The 21,978-nt window shown below is 36.1% G+C and overlaps 2 protein-coding genes across 2 annotated transcripts in view; one reads left to right on the top strand and one right to left on the bottom strand.

The window, feature by feature from the left end:
* The window catches only part of LOC136025994 (mitogen-activated protein kinase 1-like), a 48,633-nt gene extending 44,027 nt beyond the window's left edge, over positions 1-4,606 (bottom strand). The window contains exon 1 of the mRNA XM_065702136.1: positions 4,364-4,606. Within this exon, the coding sequence (XP_065558208.1) occupies positions 4,364-4,485 (122 nt within the window). The 5' untranslated portion in view covers positions 4,486-4,606. The remainder of the gene's footprint in view (positions 1-4,363) is intronic.
* A 4,546-nt stretch (positions 4,607-9,152) lies between these two features.
* The window catches only part of LOC136026006 (DNA-directed RNA polymerase II subunit RPB11-like), a 33,833-nt gene continuing 21,007 nt past the window's right edge, over positions 9,153-21,978 (top strand). Inside the window, exon 1 of the mRNA XM_065702155.1 lies at positions 9,153-9,275. Within this exon, the coding sequence (XP_065558227.1) occupies positions 9,223-9,275 (53 nt within the window). The 5' untranslated portion in view covers positions 9,153-9,222. The remainder of the gene's footprint in view (positions 9,276-21,978) is intronic.

The raw sequence follows: 21,978 nt of genomic DNA, 5'->3' as shown, positions 1-21,978 counted from the left end.
GCAGAGAGATCCTGCAACAACTACACCACTCACACATGCGCAGAGAGATCCTGCAACAACTACACCACTCACACATGGGAATGGAGAAATGAAACAACGGGTCAGATCAATCGTCTACTGGCCTGGTATCAACAGAAACATTGAAGAAATGATCAGCCAATGTATCACTTGTGGCTGCTTACAAATGCAACCTTGGAAGCACCCTTTGATCAACACGGAGCTACCTGAATACCCCTGAGAACGTATTGGAGCTGACATTTTCTTGTTCAGGGGGGAGGAACATCTGATCATAGTCAATTACTATAGCCGCTATTTTGAAGTGGGCAAACTCACCAGCATGACCTCCAAAGCAGTCATCCAAAAGATGAAGCCACATTTCGCATGTTTCAGCATTCCCAGAATGTTAATGACCAACAATGGCCCACAGTTTTCTTCAGCTGAGTTCAGTACATTTGCAAAAGAGTGGGGAATCAAACACATCACTTCCAGCCCCCACCATTCGCAATCTAATGGTTTAGCAGAAAAAACTGTGCAAACAGCAAAACAGATTATTGAAAAATCCTACCAGAGTGGAACTGAGCCATACCTTGCATTCCTTGAATATCAGAATACACCAGTTGATAACCTGGCATCCCCTGCTCAACTACTTATGAGCAGACAGTTGAGGTCCATGCTGCCAGCTCATCCCAAGCTGTACAAACCAAAACTTGTCCCATCAGTACAGTTTAAGGAAGCTAGATACTACCATCAAATCTGTAAAAAAAAGTATTTCACTTGTGGAACAGAATATACGTGCAGCCTACAACCTCAGCAACCTGTCTGGATCAAGGTGGTTCCAGGAAAAGAATGGGAACCAGGAAGAGTCCTGTCAGCAGCTGATGCCCCCAGATCATACCATTTCGAAACAGAAGCTGGGGACATAAACTGTAGAAATGCAAAAGATACTGTCCCATGCTCTGAGCCTGTTTTGGGAAACCACCAAAGGATGGATCTACCCAATAGTTGTGAGCCAGCCGGATTGATGTCACCTACAACTCTCCTGCCTCAGGGGAATGTACAAAGCTCACCAGCTTCGAGATCTGCAAACCCTGGCGTTGGTAAAAAGCTCTCCAAAGCTAGCAGCCCACCAGCTACTGAATCTGAACTCCTGCCAAGTGTCCGCCATGTGCCCCAGACACTTGGAACAGAACACCTGCTGAATCTCGCACATCTGCATATGATTGCAAGGCCCCTCAGAAGTTCTACGACTACGAGCTCAACTTGTGAAGAAGGGAGATGCAATGTTGGGACCCAGCTAAATACCCACCCCTGCTTGCTGCCTGTGGTTATTGCATAGTGCTTATTTATTGCTTGCTTTTGCTTATTGCTTTTTATATAGGTGCTTGGGTTTCCAATTAAACATCAAATAGAAGAATTGTTCACATAGAACATGCCCTGGCTGTCTCAACCTTCCAGGGGTGGATGCAGGGGGGCTTCCACCCATAAGATTTTTTGGGGCCCTCATTTGTATTCTGTTCTTTTTTTTCTTTTTTTAAGCAAACTTGTCAATTTGATTAATTATTTGTAGCTGATTTACCCAATTAACAACAAAAAGCAAAGCTTTCCTATGAATGTAAAAAGCAAAGTTGAAACTTAAAATGAACAAAAATTATTTATTTTCAGCCAGTTCAGTATAAATCTGAAAAGTTGGCATAAAAATCTTTGTTTAATGCTATCTTCCCCTATTTTACAAAGAGGGAAACTCATGTTGAAGATGAATCAGTTTTTCTTTGTGTTAATTTGTTTGATAAATGTTTGGTAACACCAGAAGTTATAGCTATTTGTCTATTCAAAATGACAGATTGAAAAGTAGGTTTGTTGCTAAAAGCTAAAAATAAAAAATCTGGACATGAGCACAGAATGGACAAGAGACAGCAACTGATGGCTGAATGTACAAGGGGATCAAAGGATATTTTGGTAAAATATCTGAAAATACCTGAAAATTGAAAGGCAAGTTTTGACTAATAATTAACCCTTTTCACCCTCAAAATATCCTTAATTTTAGTTTTGTGACTAATTAAGTAGTAAATAGCCCAATAGGGCTTTTGTGTGAATAAATCTATCAATCTATTTACTTTAGCTACATAGCTAATTTGGTTAAAATTAGATGAATTAAAGAGTTAAAAGCAATTTAGGCCAGGAACAGACCTATGGGGTTGGAGGGGGCTAACCTCCCCCTAAGACACTTTTGGCATCTTCATTCTGTTCTTTTTTTCTTTTTTAATCTTTGTTAAAATAAACTTGTCTATTTGGTGCCCAACTTGAGTCACATTGGTGCCCTTGGTCCAGTGGCCCCTGTGCCCAAGATTTTACTCTTGATCTGTTAGAGATTCAGACATGAAACTGCTTGCATGATCAGTTTATGAATCATTTCATCATAAAATTATAAGATAAACCTTGTTTTCAGGAAAAATTAATCATATAATTAAACTCCCTTGCTAGATCTTCATCTTCAGATTGTATTTTCTTTTTTGGTAGGATTTTTTTATTCTCTTTCTTAAGAGCCTATTGATTTAAGGTATAGTATCTAGACATCAATGATGGGGATATGATAAGGCAACTTACAACATTAATTTACATTAAGGAGGAATTTTTTGAACTGCCCCTACCTCCCTTCCTAGTCAAAAAAATCCTTAATTTTACTTTTGGAACTAATTAAATAGCAAATGGCCCAATATGGCTTTTGTGTGATAAATCTATCTATCTATTTATTTTAACTGTATAGCTAATTTCGTTATCATTAGATGAATGAAAGAGGTAAACACAATCTAGGCCAGGAATAGATCCATGTGGTTGGAGGGGGTAACCCTCCCCCTAAGACACTTCTGGCACCCTTATTCTGTTCTTTTTAAATCTTTTTTAAAATAAACTTGTCAATTTGGTGCCCAGCTCAAGTCACATTGGTGTCCTTGGTCTATTGGTCCTCCTAAGATTTTTTCTAGATCTGCCCCTGTAATCTTCTCTCATTAAAACCCTAGTCACCAGGACTGAACTATACTTTTTGTACAGCCAACTGTTTGAAATATAGTCAGTCAGTTGAGTACCCAAGATAATCTGTTTCTAATTTCTCTGGAAAACATCTGGCAAATCTTCCTCAATTTTTAGTGGTATCCATGCTTCAGAACTATATTTGATATCATTGTACCTTCTAATATTCTAACATTGGTTTGCAGACGTATCTGCCTATACTGCCAAATTTCTTTCAACTGTGAAAAAACACCCTCAACCTAGGCTATTCTACTTTAACATTATCACTGCACCCACCATATTTACTAATAATACTACCAAGCTAAGTAAAGCTGCCCACTTGATTGATCTTTTTGTTATACAATGTTTTAGTCTTCACATCAATCTTTTTATTAGCCTTAGCATTTTAATATTTTTAACATCTATACTATATAGTCTATTACCAATGCTTTTCAAGTTGATTGATTTATTCAACAGTGCTTGTTTGCCATCAGATTTATTTGAAGAAAAGTGACATACTGAAGATTGGATGGAAAAAAACAATTTTGACTATATGTTTGTACATTGGAGGATGGGGGTTGAAGGTAAAGTGAAGTGAAATGCTTTAATGACAAGCTGTAAGTATTATAGAATTATTTTTCAGTTAAGTACAAAATTTGGTAAAATTCGAATTAATTGACTTCTTGCTATCTCAGAAATGGTTTAGGTTAGGAAAATGAAACTTTTAGGGATTAATCTATAGACTAAAGTATGTCCCAGGAAGTTATTTTGAAGCAACTACCTCCACTCCTTCTCCCTCTAGAGGGCCCTGACCTTTGATGACCTTTAAAAATATGTGTGTTATAAAAGTGAAACCTTGCAAAATAGATCTTCTGCTTAATTGGAGTATAACAAAATTGTTTTCAGCTTCATAACTTTCCTCAATTGCATTTTATAAGGTTTTAAAGATATGCAAATACATTTCCTAAATTTTGAAAAAAAAAAACATTGATATGGCTCAAAATTCTACTCAAATAACAGGAATTGCATTTTCAGAGCTAAAGGAAGAGAAAAAGCAACTAGTAACTAAAAATTAAAGTAAAATGTTGTTTTGTCAAAATTTCAATAGGTACAGACCTGTCATGTTAGGCAAATTTCAGGACCCTCTAGAGGGAGAAGGAGTGGAGATGGGTACTTTTAAATACCTTCCCGGGACATACTTTGGCCTGTAGACCCATCCCTAAAAGTATCATTTTCCTAACCTAAACCCTTTTCGAGATAGCAAGAAGTCAATTAACTAGAATTTTACCCAAAATTTTAAAGTGTTTCTGATGATGAGGGGGGCAACCATAAAACTAGTACTATTTTTGATACTTACACAACCATTCCATAAGCTCCCTCTCCAATGTATGCCAAATTTGTGTATCTAGGTCCAACATCAAAATTCTGACCCCTGACAATCTCTATCTTAGACTCCCCAGAATTACTGTCAACGTCCATTTTAATCCAAAAGAAAACAAATATTTGATATCTGTATCACTATTATAAGACAAGTCTCTTACAAACAAAGAAAAATTCAGAAATAATTCCCTACAATTATTTCTTCCACAAATACTTTTAAATTATTCCTTAGGATTGGACGCTATTTTTGTTATGCCCCGAAAGACCTAGTATATTTGGTATAAAAATATTCAAAAAGTGACGGTTAAAGAAACAAGAGCTAAGAACTCATATGGCACTTGTGACGAGGTCGGAAGAGCAAAAAGCCAAGAGCTCATATTGCAAGAGCTCTCGCGAAATTCTAAGAATCAACAGACTGATTTAAAAGGAAAATCAGAGGCTTAATGACGGTCGGGATTTAAAATAAGAGCTCTGATATACGCGGTCCTTCTACATATCAAAACTCATTAAGATCCGATCACCCACTCGTAAGTTACAAATACCTCATTTTTTCTAATTCTTCCTCTACCTTCAGCCCCCCCCCCCTAGATGGTTGAATCGGGGAAAACGACCTTAACAAATCAATTTTTGCAGGTCCCTGACATGCCATTCAATTTTCATCGTCCTAACACGCCCAGAAACACCAAACTCGCCAAAGCACTGGACCCCCCTAACTTCCCCAAAGAGAGCGGATTCAGTCTAGTTACGTCAATGACGTATCTACGGCATTTGTTTATTCTACACACCAAGTTTCATCCCGATCTCTCAGCTCTAAGCGTTTTCCAAGATTTTTGGTTTCCACCTTCTACTCCCCCAAAGTCACTAGATCTGGTCAGTATTTGAAATAAGAGCTCTGAGACATGAGCTCCTTCAAAATATCAAATTTCATTAAGTTCCATCCACTCGTTCTTAAGTTTAAAATACCTCAATTTTTCTAATTTTTCAGAATTAACACCCCCCCCCCACCCAACTATCCCAAAGAGAGCGGATTCAGTCCAGTTAAGTCAATCGCTTATCTAGGACTTGTGCTTATTCTTCCCACCAAGTTTCAACCTGAAATCTCCATTCTAAGCGTTTTCCAAGATTTCTCGTTTCACCTCCAACTCCCCCCCATATTACCGAATACGGTCGGGATTTAAAATAAGAGCTCTAAGACACAAGATCCTTATAAATATCAAACTTCATTAAGATCCGATCACCCATTCTTAAGTTAAAAATACCTCATTTTTTCAATTTCCCATGTCCCTCCAGCCCCCCAGATGGTCAAATCGGGGAAACAACTGTTATCAAGTCAGTTTGTGCAGGTCCCTGACACGCCTACCAATTTTCATTGCCCTAGCACTTCCAAAAGCACCGAACTCGCCAAAGCACTGGAATCCCCCCCCAACTCCCACAAAGAGAGCGGATCCGCTCCAATTATGTCAATCGCGTATCTAGAACTTGTGCTTATTCTTCCCATTAAGTTTTATCCCGATCTCTCCACTGTAAGCACTTTCCAAGATTTATGTTTCCCCCTACCAGCCCCTATGTCCCCAGATCCGATTGAAATTTAAAATCGAGCATCTGGGACATAAGACCTTTCTATATATCAAGTTTCATTAACATACGATCACCGTTTCGCAAGATACAGATACCTCAATTTTCACGTTTTCCAAGATTTCCAGTTTTCCCCTCCTACTCCCCCCAATCTCACTGGATCTGTTCGAACTCTAAAATAAGAGCTCTGAAGCACAAGATACTTCTAAATATTAAATTTCATTAAGATTTGATCACCCGTTCTTAAGTTACAAGTAATTCATTTTTTTCTAATTTTTCCGAATTCTCCCCCTTCCAACTCCCCCAAGGAGAGCAGATCCGGTCCAGTTATATCAGTCACGTATCTTGGACTTTTGATTATACTTCCCACCAAGTTTCATCCTGATCTCTCCACTCAAAGCATTTCCTAAGATTTCCGACTCCCCCTCAATCCCCCACCCCAATTCCAACCTCCGATTCCCCCCAATAACACTGGATCTGGTCGGGATTAAAAATAAGAGATCTGAACTACGAGGTCCCTCTAAATAATAAATTTCATTAAGATCCGTTTTTCTGCTTCGTAAGTTAAAAATACCTCATTTTTTTCTAATTTTTCAGAATTAAACCTACCCCCCCCCCCCCGACTCCCCCAAAGAGATCGGATTCGTTTCGGTTATGTCAATCACGTATCTGGGACTTGTGCTTATTTTTCTACCACGTTTCATCCTGGTCCCTCCACTCTAAGCGTTTTCCAAGATTTTAGGTTTCCTCCTCCAAATCCCCCCAATGTCACCGGATCCCCTCGGAATTTAAACTAAGAGCTCTAAGACACGATATCCTTCTAAACTCCAAATATCATTATCGCCACTGGCAATGCACCACATCCCTATGATAATCCCAAATATAACTCCAATAGCATATAAAACCTAAGGAAAACACTAAACAATGAAACCTTTGCTTTTTAATATGTAGTATGTTTGTAATGATCAGAAAATCATATTTTCTTCAATTGTTACTCAATAATTTAAAAATTTTCAAATAACTATTCAATTAACTAGGAAACATAATATCAAGGCCATAAATGAAGATGATACGTGACAAGAGCATAAAAAAAGAAATCCAAAGGTATTACTTTTATTTATTTAATATGTTTCCTTCATAAGTTTCCAACCAGTAAATATTTATCAAAATGGCTTTGATGAAACTTTCAGGGCTTACAAAAATTGGTTAATCAAATGCAACAGAAACCAGGCTAATCAAATTTATATGTAGCGATCTGCAAAAGCACTACTACTTAATAACCTTCATTTTATGCAACATTTCAATTGAATGATAAGAGAATAGCCCCTATTATTTATTTTTTTTTTATTTTATTTGTAATGTCATTAATAAAGTTCCACTGCAGCTTTGGGATTAAGGATTCAACAGTGAATGGGACAGGTTCTTTGGATGAAAGATGACGGATTTCCTAAGATGGTCCTTTCCGGTCCTCCACCTAAGGCCAAACAACAAGCAGTTCACCGTCAAATTGGATGGGATGGGGCTGCAAGGAACGATTTAAGAAGAATTGAAACTTCTTGAGAGGGTGTAACAAAAAGGTTTTAATAGATTGGGATAGAGAAAGAGCGTGCATAACTGTGTTGGTCTCAGATGGCTTCGTTCTGCAGCAAATTGATAGTAGCAGCAGTAGTAGTATATTGAGAATTTGAATTGGACTTTTTCTAGAACAGAATTTATTTTATTTGGTTAGTTTAGAAAGCTCCTTTTCTTCAATCCGTCTAGTTAGGGTAACTTCTGGGTTCGTTGTTGCTGTGATAGCATCTTTTTTCTAAAATGCTATTTCTAACGTACCTGAATCAAGCTGTGAAATTGCTTTAACAGAAAAAAACAGCAATATTTTAATTGGGAAGGGACTTATTTTTAGGAAGAAGTCACGACTTGAACAACTGTGCAAGCATACAAAGAGTGTTACATATTGGATAAAAAATTCCAAAATTTTTCAAAATATCTTGGGTCATTTGCCTGAACTTCTCTTTTGTATTTCCCTGATAAAAAAAAAATTCTTTGTCTGCAATTTTGTTACTCTTTTATGAAATGGACAAAGGTTTCAGGAGGGACTCCAGAATATCACCGAGAATCCAAGCAGTGAAAAAGAAGATAATTCATTCTTTAAGCTTATCAAGAGTATTGACTAGTAAAGGGGCAGTCGCCCTTCTGCAATTTTGAAAAATAATTTTTAATTTTTAATTAAAAGAAATCCCTCTCTTCAACATTTTTGTGAAGGTATGTCACTTAAATGACGGAAGAGAACACTTCTACGCATTTTTTCATGAACTGAATGATTATATAGATATATCTTGAAAAAAAATTAGTTAGCATATATTAAGGTATGAGAGGATTATATTTTATTTCCTCGAGTGAAACTTCCTAGCCTGTAAACTGTTCATGCTGTGGTCTTCTCTTGTAATTCTTCTTTTTTACTCAGAGATAACCTACCAAAGCTGTCGTATCTTAATGTACCTTCATTGATAGCGTAGGTAGATTTGCAGAAAAACTTCTATGTCCTTTCTTTTGCGAAATTCAGGTTTTTAGTTGTTTTTGAGCCATATTGTATTCTTTTCGGACTGCAATCTTTTCAAGATAAATATCATAAAAAAAGTGTTCCAGTATTATTTTCAGTTAGGATATTTCTACTTAGGCACTCTAATATCGTGCAAAATTTTTGCCGTTAGTAAATTCATTTTGAAAATTGTTGTGTTTCTTTTTTAAATGCACTTAACGCATTGTGACTTCTAGGTGCTTACACAAAGGAAAATAAATGATACTTGTATAACAGGGTTTTCAAACCAATGATGAGGCAACTTAATATTCAACCTTATAAAGTGACCCTAGTAATCGATGAGGCATCTCCTTGCATAAATAACGTCACATGAACTGGGTAGAAAGATATTGGCTGATGTCAACAAAACGTCATACATGGATACTTATTTTAATGATTATAAGGAGGTTTTTTTATTAGTTTCACCTCTTTTCGGGCTAATATGGTAATCTTGAAGGGCAAGTCTAAAACGGAGCAAAATTTGCGAGTTTGACACGATGATTTAGTAAGTAGCAAGCTGCAGAATAAAATTGAGGTAACAAAATTTACCAAAATTTAACAAAAATTACCTTTTCTGAACAGGGGTGATGAGCAAAAGCACATTTCGGACTGAAACTTTGACACCATCATTAGAAACGTCTTCGCAACTCAGCTTACATCGCAAACGTCCAAACTAGAAAGACATGAACGCTCCACCGACATTTGAATCTTTTATTTTATATGAGGGAGAAAAAAAGTGAGTTTTGCTGCTTGGAGTATGAATTTAATAAACATATTTATAAATAGTTTGATCAGTATATCTTTTCAGTCAGTTATTAGATAGACAAGGAGTTACGGTAAAATTCTAGTTGAGTGACTTCTTGCTATCTCAGAAAGGGGTTAGGTTAGGAAAATGAAACTTTCAGGGATGGGTCTACAGGCTAAAGTATGGGTCAATGTTGAATAACAGGTTGATTTTGTCAAAATTTCAATAGGTATAGACCTGTCATGTAGGCGAATTTCAGGGCCCTCTAGAGGGAGGAGTGGAGGTGGGTAATTTAGAATACCTTCCCGGGACATACTTTAGCCTGTAGACCCATCCCTGAAAGTTTCATTTTCCTAACCTAACCCTTTTTCAAGATAGCAAGAAGTCATTAAGCTAGAATTTTACCAGAGTTACTTATGCTATGAAAGCAGGGTAGCCTGGCTTTCACACTTAGGTTAGACAATTCACAGATGTCAAATTTTGCTTCAGGCTACAGCCAGGAATGTAATAGCCTATCCTATTCTATGAGCACTAAATAAATATCACAACAATGAAAGGCTAGTAGGCTTATAGCCTAGGGCTACTACAAGCATTTAACCCATAGCTTAGGACTTCTTGCTGTCTACAGAAGTAGGCTAGTTGAGTTAGAGGAATCAAACTTTCAGGAATAAATCCAGGGTCAAAAATGTGCTATAGAAATTCATTTCCAAGCTGCTGTTTCTGCCCTTCTCTTGTTTCTATGGCCTATAGGGCCTATATGTATAGGCCTAGTGTAGCACATTTTTTTAATTTTTTTTATTATATTTCCATAAAGTGCTTATGTACATTGCCAAAGTTTTGAAAGCATATACTGGGTTTGCTCTAGAATCTTTTGAATTTTTGTCCAGATTTTTCTTGCTCACAGTTTTTCAGTAGTAGGCTTAATTCTGTGCATGGTCAGTGTGTAATACTATCTGCTGGTAGAGAGTAGTATGACACACAATAGGTCCAGCATGATACAACTTTTTTTGAGTTTTTTCAATTTTATGCTCAAAAACTTCATTCATTCATCAAAAATAGTGGACTATCCTAATTTCTAGGCACTCAGATCAACAGGAAATGATAGCTGCTCTGCTGGGCATCTGGTTCCAACACTGATAGATGGGTCAGGCAGAACTAGCTAAAGAGCCTTTCATTTGATGAATGATACAGATTCACCACTGGTTACAAATCTGCCAGAGTTGCTCTTCAAGAACTCAACTTCTACATCTAACTCACCACCACTGACACTGTCTTTAATTTTACTTTGCTGAAAAAGGCAAAGTACCCTGGCAATAAAGTACCTAATTGCTTTCCTCTTTAATGATGACACCTTTGCTAAAAATTAAAAAAAATTCTTTGATTTCCATTGAAGGTTCTGTGATATCTTCTCCTGAAAGTTCAGGATCAACATCTCATCACTTTACCCATCACATCTATCTGAAGCTTAGTGTCTCTGTCAGATAAAGAAGAATCATTATCAAAGAGGGCCTATGATGCAGTAGCTGCAGCTGGGCATGTTTTTGGTTGGGCTGGATTCTTATCTTTGTAAATTTGGATCCTTTTGTTGTCTACCTATTAGCTCTCTTTGTCTCAATCTATGTTTCAAGTTGAGCTTCCTCTGGGGTCTCAGTAAATACCCTCCTCTTTATCCTTTTGCAATCCCTGATGTTCTTACTAGCCAGTTGAGCACAAGCCTTCTGATATGGGCAGAGCTTCTTCAACAAAGCAATATCTGAACATACAGGATTGTGTTCTGGTAAACTGACATCATTATCCTTAGTTATGCTGCTGTCCACTTGCAGTACTGGACTATTATTTTCTTCTGAATTTGGATGATTAGTAACATAGGAAGGCAGAATATATAATCAGGAATTGCATTTTTGTCAAGTGAGAATGTGCCTGGCATGGTTAAACCTCTCACAATATTGCTCATAAAAGGTCTTCAAAATGTTGTACCACAAAGTCCACCAATATCATATATTTTCATGGGTTTTCCTGGGCAATGGGTCATCCATGAGTTCATAGCATCATTGAAGTAGCTCTTCAGTAGACCATTGACATATATTTCCAATGGTTACACCTTATAACTGCAATGTGGTAGAAAAGTGGGAGAAACTTTCTAGGTTGAGAGTTTTGAGCAAGATTTGACACTCATGGTTGTCTGAAATCAGTAGACACCTTTTCTCCTTGCTGCACTAGGAATAGTTGATAAAATATAACGTAAAACCAGAACTGAATATTTTGATGGTCATTCAGCCACATGGGTTTGCAGCTTCATCAGAAGACAGAGGTGCATTTGCCAAAAAGTGGTCTTTGAAGTAAAATCTTGAGAAAGCAAATAATGTTGGCAAAGCTTTTCCCAGTGCACTCGAACAGCCAACAAGAGTGATAAGATTTCCATGCTTTCCTGAAGTAACTTGACCCAGTTGTTTCATGCCCTTTTCTGCATTTATGTTTGGTGGGACTTAGACCATTGTCACACTTATCTCATTGACATTATAAATGTTTTGTAGGCAAACTTATACTTGTAAGGGCTCTTTCAAGATTACCATAGAAGATGTTTACATTCTCCCTGTTGAAGCTGGTGGCTTATGCTGAACTCTAGGTTTTTTATGTTTTTGTTCTAAGTATTTGGGTTGCTTATTTTATATGTTATTTACATTATTATATTGTTAATATTTACTATGTTATTATATTATATATTATTTATATTACTTATTTATATATTATATATATTTATATTATATATAAATTATTTTTAATTTTATGCATTACTAAGAAAATGCAGGACATCACCCCCTATCTGGAATTTCTTTAAAATAGGTGTGTTAAGACTGGTTTACTACCAACATAACATGATGCAAGGGGATGTTAAAACAAAGTGTTGAAATAGGTGTTGTAAATTTTTTTTATTGATGTAATGCTGGTTGGTCTATCATGTGTGAAAAAGCCTATTTTGATCCAATTTGCCATACTTTTTATTTTCAAAGATTTTACCAACCTTAATATTTTACACAATGTAAAATACATTGAAAAAATAATTATTGCAAGATATAATCAAACTTAGGCAGGTAGGTTCTACTGCATGCTTCCTCCAGGATTTCATCAAAAACCCAAGGGAAGCTAGGCTAGAGCCAATTTTCCCAAACCAAGTGAAAATGACAGTAAAACCAAAAAAGAAATAAGCTGGTACCATAAAGGTACTATCTAGTACTTTAAAAGTACTATAAAGGTACTTTATAGACTATATAAAGCTAACTCATAGTACTATAAAGGTAAATATGTATCATGTTAAAAAACTGATCTGTTTCTATTGGTGCTTGAATTATGCAGGTTTATCTTACTTTGACAAGATTTTGGAAGAAACTAAATTTCAGCAGGGGGAGGGAACTGGGATCTGTAGGGAGGCCAACCAAGGTCTGGGAGAGACAGTTGCTCCTTTTGTCCCATAGCAAATTATGCCCCTACTTAGGAGAGAGCACATAGGTGACAGTACCACCAATATAATCAAGAAATACTAATCAAAAAACAATATAATCATTGATTAAATAAATAGTTCTTGTATCATAGAGTAATTATTTTTGATATATCTTTATATCACAATGTCACTGCCAAAAGATCTACTAATAAATTAAAAAGGTTTAATACCATATTTTTGACCTATATACAACATAGTTACTAAACACTATATTCCACAGAAGTAATGGTCTTAGTGTTTATTGCCAGACATAACTTGAAGAAGTAATGCCTATTGAACTATATATTATCATGCAACTTGTGGATTTTACTAAAATCCCTTAAAACTTAAAAGAAGAAAATCTTTATTGAGTTTGTTAGTGACTAAGATTGGACCAAGGTGGTAGAAATAGGAAAGGCTTTATTAAAAGTAGAAAACCTGCTTTTGCTCCCTTAAGACAAGTGATGCACCTTCCAGATAACTTTTTTCTTCAAAGAGTCAAAACACCAGAATAATATGCCTCCAAGCGTGACATTACCCCTCCCCCCACAGGCCCTGGGGTAAAGGCTGTAGACAATGCAGATTGGCAATTGTTTAAACATAGATTTTATAACAGACAATGGGAGTTGTTTGATATTGAGTGTGTGATTAGCTTAAAATTTTAGGGATTCTTCTCTGGGTCAAAAGAATCAAACACTTATTATGGGAGAGGAAAGAGGCACTGAAATGGGCAATAAAATGTTGTGTCTGATTAATCTCAAACTGGCAGCTGCAAGTCTCTAGACTGAGAGGATCCTAACAGGGAAGAAAAAATTTTGCCTCCCCCCAGTTTTTCCTGTTTGGCTACAAACTTTTTTTCTTAAGTCCTTGTACTAATGGAACCTTAATACAGAAGGATAGTCAAAGAAATATTGGTTCCCTCTACAAACTATTGATAAAGGGCCATAAAAACATTTATTTATGGTCATGTCTCATGGAAGGTTGGTCATAGAAACTTTATGAGCAATCAAGCTCATTGAAGATAGTCAGTTTGTTCAAAATAGTCAAAAGGTCCAATAAATAATTATAAGGAATTTTTAATTATTAAAGGATTCTAAGGAATAATTTTAAGAACTTCTAAGATGATTAGGGGTGGAGGCAAAGTATGTGTCTGTGTGTTGGGGTATTTGGGAAAATGAGGTATTACTATTAATTAAAATTTGATTTGAAAAGAAATATGAAAATCTATGGGGTATGTAGATGGTGTTGTAGGCTATTAATTAAAAAGAATAGTTCAAGAAAATATCATATTAGGTGAATGAAATATTGGGGGAAGGATGGATAAAAGTGTATTAGGTGTTTTTGTGCTTAATAGTAAATAATATTTAAAAAAGACATGAACATAAAAATAAGAAATCAATTATTGGGATTAAAGAGATGGGGAGGGGTCATGCTTTAATGTTTTAGGGATCTTGGTGGAGGGATAGCTATTACTAAATTTAAAATTAGAGTTAAAAATAAAAATATATTTCACATTGGGCAAACAAATTGTTGGGGGAGGGGGAATGTATGAGGTTCATAGCTTTATTGGTACATTTAAATATTTTAAAAATTATAATGAAGTGTAGAAAGCGAAAAAGAAAAATCCATAGGAGGGATTAACAAAATAAAACTGTGTCTTTTTCTGGGGTGTTGGAGCTGGGAGCTGGTAGCAATAATTACTTAAAAAAAAGAGTTGAAAAGAAAAATGAATGTTATATTTGGTGAGTAAAATATTGTGGGGAAGAGTGTGTAGCTGTCTTAGCTTTCAAGGCTGGTTTATTATAAAAATTAAACTTAAAGGTGAAAAATAATCATCAAAGATGAGTAAAAGAGTTTTTGAGCGGGGTTTTGGAAGGACATGGTATAATTAATGTCTAAAAATAGAGATGAAAAAGAAGGTCGTATATTTTTTCCTCGTTAAGTAAAAGAGCTAAAGAAGGCCTGTATAATTGAGTTAGGGCTATCAGAAGGCTTAGGTATGATTATTATTTAAAAATAGATGCTTGTGTATGGTATATTGAGCTTTGTCATTTGCAATATTTGTACTGAGTTTCCTTTGAGAGTTGAGTTTCTTGACTCTTGTTTATGTATTGTTTTGGTCTGGATGTGGATTTTTATAATTCGAGTTGTTTTCATGGGGTTTTGGTGTGGCGCTAGCTATTGCCAATTAAAAAAAAATGTCAAAAGAAAAATACAAATTTCACACTAGGCGAAACAATGTTGAAAGGGGACAAGAAATTATTTGTAGCTTTGTAGGCCTTGAGATGCTAGGCTGACTTGTAATTATATCTTGCTTTATGATGTGGGGAAAGTTGTGTAGGATTTATTTAGCAGTTTCATTGAATTTATCACAAGAATTTCTTTTCCTTTTCCTGGGAACATCTAAAAATCTTGAATCCCAAAATATTTGAAAGCAATTTATTAAAATTATATATTTATACTTGTGTGCTTTTTACAAGTAATTGTACTAATATAACACGCGGAAGTTTGAAACAATAGTGCATAAGAGCAAAAGATATTTTAACACAATATTTTAAATTGGCTTATATTTAAATTTGTACTTGTTTGAGAGAGATTATTCATAAAGCCAGAATTTCAAAAAAGGTTTATCAAAAAATTTATCAGATATGGTGAAGTAAGCAGTCATGGCTGGTCTATTGTCCATTAGATGAGGGTGGATCTGAATAAAGAATACAATGGAGGTTTTGGCAAAAGATATAAGGGTGAAAATATTTCCACAATAAAGGTAAATATGCTTGAGAATGGGGGGATATCCATTATGTAGGCTAAAATAGTTAAATTAGCCAGGAATGGTATAAAACTATACCATTCCTGACTAATTTTACTGCCTGGTTAATTACTGTACTGAGTTACTGCTCAGACTTGTCCAATGTTGCATAATGTTGGTATGATGTCCAAAAAATAAATTGGATATTGAATTTGAGACAATTAAGAGATAAGTTCTACATGTATACACAATGTGGTTTGGATCAGACATGAGCTTACATGTGCTTTAAGTTGTAAGCATTCCATTTGTCCAACATTACATAATATTGGAATTGAAGATATCTAGGGATTCATCAGACATTGAAGTAGAGACAAAAAAGGGAAAGGAACCCCTTCAGGAATACAGATTTTGGTCATTTCTGATCTTAACACTTCTACTCATTTAAATGGTGATTTTGTTTTATTTTTTGATAAATAAAAACCATGCTGTTACAAAACACATATTGTTTCAATAAAGCATAAATGAAACTCTTGCTATTCAGAGGATTTGGGAAAGACAGGGGCAGCACCACATTTACTTGTAAACTTAGATTAGCTTTGTAACATTATTAAATAAAAAAAAAGTTAATTAATTTCTAAACGTTTTTGAATTAATGCAAGTTTTGATTTTGACTCACTGTACATGAATAATTAAAACAAAAGTTTTGGCTTTCTCAAAGTTTTGATTGGATGATTTTGAGAAAAAAGAGTTAGGGGAGGAGGCCTAGTTGCCATCCAATTTTTTTGGTTACTTAAAAAGGCCACTAGAACTTTTAATTTTATTTATGAATGTCTTTATTAGTAATAATTATACACAACTTACAAATTATCTTATGTAATGAACTTCTGTATTCGTATATTTTTATTACATATATAGGGGGGTTCACCCCCTCGTCGATACCTTGCTCTTTACACTAAAGTTCGTATTTTGTTCCAATTCTTTAAGAATGATCTCTGAATCACAAAGGCCATTTAATTAGAATAAATAGCTCTTCTGAAATTGCTAAAAATACTTTAGTGTAAAGAGTAAGGTATTGAGGAGGGAACGAATCCCCTCATATGCGTAATAATTTCTGTTCACTTTATCTTTTAATGTTGCTCCTAACTTTTTGTTGAAAAAACTTGTTTTTTTTCTGAATGTTTTTGAATTAATGCTGATTTTGATTATGGCTCACAGTACATGAATAATTAAAACGAAATTTGCATATTAATTATTTTTTTTGTTTAAAAGGCATTCTCAAAGTTTTGATGAGGCTATTTTAAGAAAAGGGTGTGGGAGAGGGGCATAGTTGCCCCCCAATTTTTTGGTTACTTAAAATGACCACTAGAACTTTTAATTTTATTTACTAACGTTTTTATTAGTAATAAATATACGTAGCTTAAAAATTAACTTATGTAACGAACTTCTATATTCGTATATTTTTATTATGTATAGATAGATAGATAGGTGTATTTCAAAAACCCGTGGGCCATATACACACAAAAATATAAATAAATAACAAACAAGCAAGGAAATTAATAACAGTACGAACACGCACAAAAAAACAGAATTCAACGCAAAAAGTACCTAATCTAACTACAAAAGAAATTAATCATATAAAACTTTTTCTTCTTATTAAAGATTTATCTATATATACTCCCACTCGAAATATTGTGGTTGGGTTACTATTTCGTAGAATACCCGGAAGCATCAAATTAATCCCATGCAAATAAATTTCCCGTAAATCCAAGAGCACCGGGCATTTCCGAGAAAATGATCCAAGTTTTCATCATCGTCTTTACAAAGGGGACAAACATACCGCCTATCAGGACCAACTATCATTTTATTTTTGTCGAACGTTTTTTGCCTGTTCTGGATTGGAAGACAATTTGCCCTAAGCTGAATCCAACGACGTAGAATCATAGCCGGTAAATTAAATTTAAAATAAACTTCCTCCCCAAAACTAGGTTTTGCCTGATTATAATGTTGTAGGGTTGTAGAATCAAAACCAGCCCTTGCCAATGCTGAATTTCCTGACTCTGTAATATAAATCGTACCTGGCTTTCTAAATTTGTTGGTACATCACGAGAGCAAAGACCATTATTCCATAAATAAGGCATTCCTACTTTTTCTAGTAATGATTTAATTTGGGATGGCCACGAGGTTTTTAAACCACATTTCAACATCTCTTCATATGCCACTCTTACTAGTCTGTCTTCATTACTCTTAGTTAACTTCAACCAGAATCTAAGCATTAAAATATACCTACGTAGCTTTAAAGAAAACAGGCCTATATCACCTTTCAGAATCTGTGAATGAGTTGTCTGATGTAGACCAAACACTCTTTTATAATACTGGAGCTGAAGGGACTCCAGTTGCTGCACCGTTTCTCCACCCCATATCTCTGCTCCATATTCTATCACAGGTAAAATTTTTGTGTTAAATATTCTTTTATGCATTTTTAGGTTTTTGATCCCCATTATCGTCGGGTTTCTAAATATAGCTGAAATGGCCACCCTACCTCTCTTAATTATTTCATCAACATGACTCCTTAGGCTTCCATTTTCCGATAAGATAAAGCCTAAATATTTTATTCTTTTACTCAAAAATTGTTCCTTATTATTAAATTTAAATGTATATTTTTCATCGTCCCCAACCTTCCTTTTTTATGGCACTTGGTATTAACCAAGTGACATATAGCAGTCGCCAATTCTGTCGGTCTGTCTGTCGGTCCCGGTTTTGCTACTTTAGGCACTTCAAGGTAAGCTAGGACGATGAAATTTGGCAAGCGTATCAAGGACCGGACCAGATTAAATTAGAAATAGTCGTTTTTCCGATTTGACCATCTGGGGGGGAGTGGGGGCCCGGTTAATTCGCAAAAAATAGAAAAAATGAAGTATTTTTAACTTATCAGCGGGTGATTGGATCTTAATCAAATTTGATGTTTGGAATTATATTGTGTCTCAGAGTTCTTATTTTAAATCCCGACCGGATCTGATGACATTGGGGGGAGTTGGAGGGGGAAAACCTAAAGTCCCGGTTTTGCTACTTTAGGCACTTCCAGGTAAGCTAGGACGATGAAATTTGGCAAGCGTATCAGGGACCGGACCAGATTAAATTAGAAATAGCCGTTTTCCCGATTTGACCATCTGGGGGGGGGGAGTAGGGGCCGGTTAATTCGGAAAAAATAGAAAAAATGAAGTATTTTTAACTTATGAGCGGGTGATTAGATCTTAATGAAATTTGATGTTTGGAATGATATTGTGTCTCAGAGCTCTTATTTTAAATCCCGACTGGGTCTGATGACATTGGGGGGAGTTGGAGGGGGGAAACCTAAAATCTTGGAAAACACTTAGAGTAGAGGGATCGGGATGAAACTTGATGGGAAAAATAAGCGCAAGTCCCAGATACATGATTGACATAATCGGAACTGATTTGCTCTCTTTGAGGTAGTTGGGGGGGGGGGAGTAATTCGTAAAAATTAGAAAAATGAGGTATTTTCAAATTACGAACGGGTGATCGGATCTCGATGAAATTTGATGTTTAGAAGGATATCGTGTCTTAGAGCTCTTATTTTAAATCCCGACCGGATCTGGTGATGGGGGCGGGGAGTTGGGAGGGGGAAACCTAAAACTTGGAAAACACTTAGAGTGGAGGGATCGGGATGAAACATGGTGGGAAAAATAAACACAAGTCCTAGATAGATGATTGACATAAACGGAACGGATCCGCTCTCTTTTGGGTAGTTGGGGGGGGGGTATTTCTGAAAAAATAAAAAAATGAGGTATTTTTAACTTACGAACGGGTGATCGGATCTCAATGAAATTTGATATTTAGAAGGATATCGTGGCTCAGAGCTCTTATTTTAAACCCGACCGGATCTGGTGACATTGGGGGGGGGGGAGTTGGGAGGGAGAAACCTAAAAATTGGAAAACACTTAGAGTGGAGGGATCGGGATGAAACTTGGTGGAAAAAAATTACGAGTCCTAGATACATGATTGACATAACCACAACGGATCCACTCTCTTTGGGGTAGTTGGGGGGGGGGGGTTAATTCTGAAAAATTAGAAAAAATGAGGTATTTTTAACTTACGAACGGGTGATTGGATCTCCATGAAATTTGATTTTTAGAAGGATATCGTGTCTCAAAGCTTTTATTTTAAATCTTGACCGGATCTGGTGACATTGGGGGAAGTTTGGGGTGGGGAGACCTAAAATGATGGGAAACGCTTAGATTGGAGGGATTGGGATGAAACTTGGTTGGAAAAATAAGCAGAAGTCTTGCATACGTGATTTACATAATTAGAACGGATCCGCTCAGTTGCGGGGGGGGGGGGGGGTAATTCTGAAAAATAAGAAAATGACGTATTTTTAACTTACGAAGGAGTGATCGGATCTTTATGAAACTTCATATTTAGAAGGACCTCGTAACTCCGATATCTTATTTTAAATCTCAACCGGATCAAGCGTAATTGGGGGGGGGGGCAGTTGGGGGACCGGAAATCTTAGAAAATACTTAAAGCGGTGAGATCAGGATGAAACTGGATGGGAAGAATAGAAGCCTGTCTAAGATACGTGACTGACATAACTGGACCGGATTTGCTCTCTTTGGTGGAAATGGGGGGGGGGGTAATTTTGAAAATTGAGGTATCTGTAACTTACGAAAGGGTGACCAGATCTTAATGAAATTTGATATTTAGAAGGATCTTGTGCTTTAAAGTTCTAATTTCAAATTCCGACCAGATCCTGTGACATTCAGGGGAGTTGGAGGGGGAACCGGAATTCTTGGAAAACATGAAAATTGGAGTATTTATATCTTACGAATAGATGATCGGATCGTAATGAAATTTGATTTTTAGAAGGAATTTATGTCTCAGAGCTCTTATTTCAAATCCTGACCAGATCTTTTGACATTGTGGGGATTTGGAGGGGGAAATATTGGAAAAACACTTGGAGTGTAGGAATCGGGATGAAGCTTGGTGGATAGAATAAACATATGTCCTTGATACGTGATTGACAGAATCGTACTGGATTCGCTCTCTTTGGGGGAGTTGGGGGGAGGGGTTCAGTGATTTGGCGAGTTCGGTGCTTCTGGACGTGCTAGGGCGATGAAAATTGGTAGGCGTGTCAGGGAGCTGCACAATTTGACTTGATAAAGTCGTTTTCCCAGATTCGACCATCTGGGGGGGCAAAAGGGAGAGGAAAAATTAGAAAAAATTAGGTATTTATAACTTACGAGTGGGTGATAGGATCTTAATGAATTTTGATATTTAGAAGGACTTTGTGACTCAGAGCTCTTATTTTAAATCTTGACCGGTATTAAGCCTCTTTTTCCTTTTTAAATCAATCTATTGATTCATAGAATTTTGTTAGAGCTCATACCATATGATCTCTTGGCTCTTAGCTCTTCTCGCCTCGTCACAAGTGCCATATGAGCTCTTAGCTCTTGTTTAAAAATAACAACTTCGCTCTTTCCAGTATTCAGCCTTAACTTTTTTATATGCAAATATTCTTCTATGAGATTCAAAAGAGTCTGTAGATCTTGCGGTTTATTAGCCACCAAACCAATATCATCTGCAAATAATAAGAGAGATAGTTTTTGAGTCCCTAGGCTAACTTTTGGAGCCCATCTATTCTCTAGAAAATTAACAACATCATTAATAAAAATATTAAAAAACTTAGGTGAAAGGGTGCTGCCCTGTTTTACTCCCCGCTTAATATCAAAAAGCTTCGAAAACCTATTACCAACTCGGATGATTCCACTCACACAAGTATACATGCTCACTATCAATCTAACAAATGAATGGGGAAGGCCAATATTTAGCATGGCATGCTTCAATAACTCTCTGTCGACACTATCAAAAGCCTTATGGAGATCCAGAAATCCCACATAAAGACAAGTTTTACCCTTTCCATATTTATCTATTAATGCCTTTAAAATAAACACACTATCTGTCGTCCCATACCCTGTCCTGAAACCTCCTTGTTCCTCATGTATTAAATTATTTTTATTTAACCAATTGGAAAGCCTGGTATCTAATATTTTCTCCAAAACCTTACTTAAAGCAGGGACAAGTGCTATTAAACGATAATTTTCATGAGCCTTCGGGTTTCCTCTCTTAAAAAGTGGTATAAACAATGATGTCTTCCAAGCGCTTGGCCATTGCCCTGACCTTAACACCTTATTACAAAGAAGAACAATTATCGGCATCAAAATGGAAAGAAAATTCAATAATATTGGTATACCATCAACACCCGCAGCAGTACCACCTTTTAAATTCTTAAATATTGACTTAATCTCTTGGCCAGTCACATCACCCACTAAATCGTAATCATGTACTCTCATGGGATAAATAACCATCTCTGGGGTATGCGCTATCTCCTGAAGATCTGCACAAACACCTTCTAAATTATTTAGGTAATCAGGCCATGAATCAGCTTCCGGAAC

This window comes from Artemia franciscana, chromosome 4 (genome assembly GCF_032884065.1).
Source record: "Artemia franciscana chromosome 4, ASM3288406v1, whole genome shotgun sequence".
Classification (NCBI taxonomy): Eukaryota; Metazoa; Arthropoda; class Branchiopoda; order Anostraca; family Artemiidae; genus Artemia; species Artemia franciscana.
The sequence above is the reverse complement of the archived record's forward strand: the minus strand, read 5'-3'. Positions and strand labels throughout refer to the sequence as shown.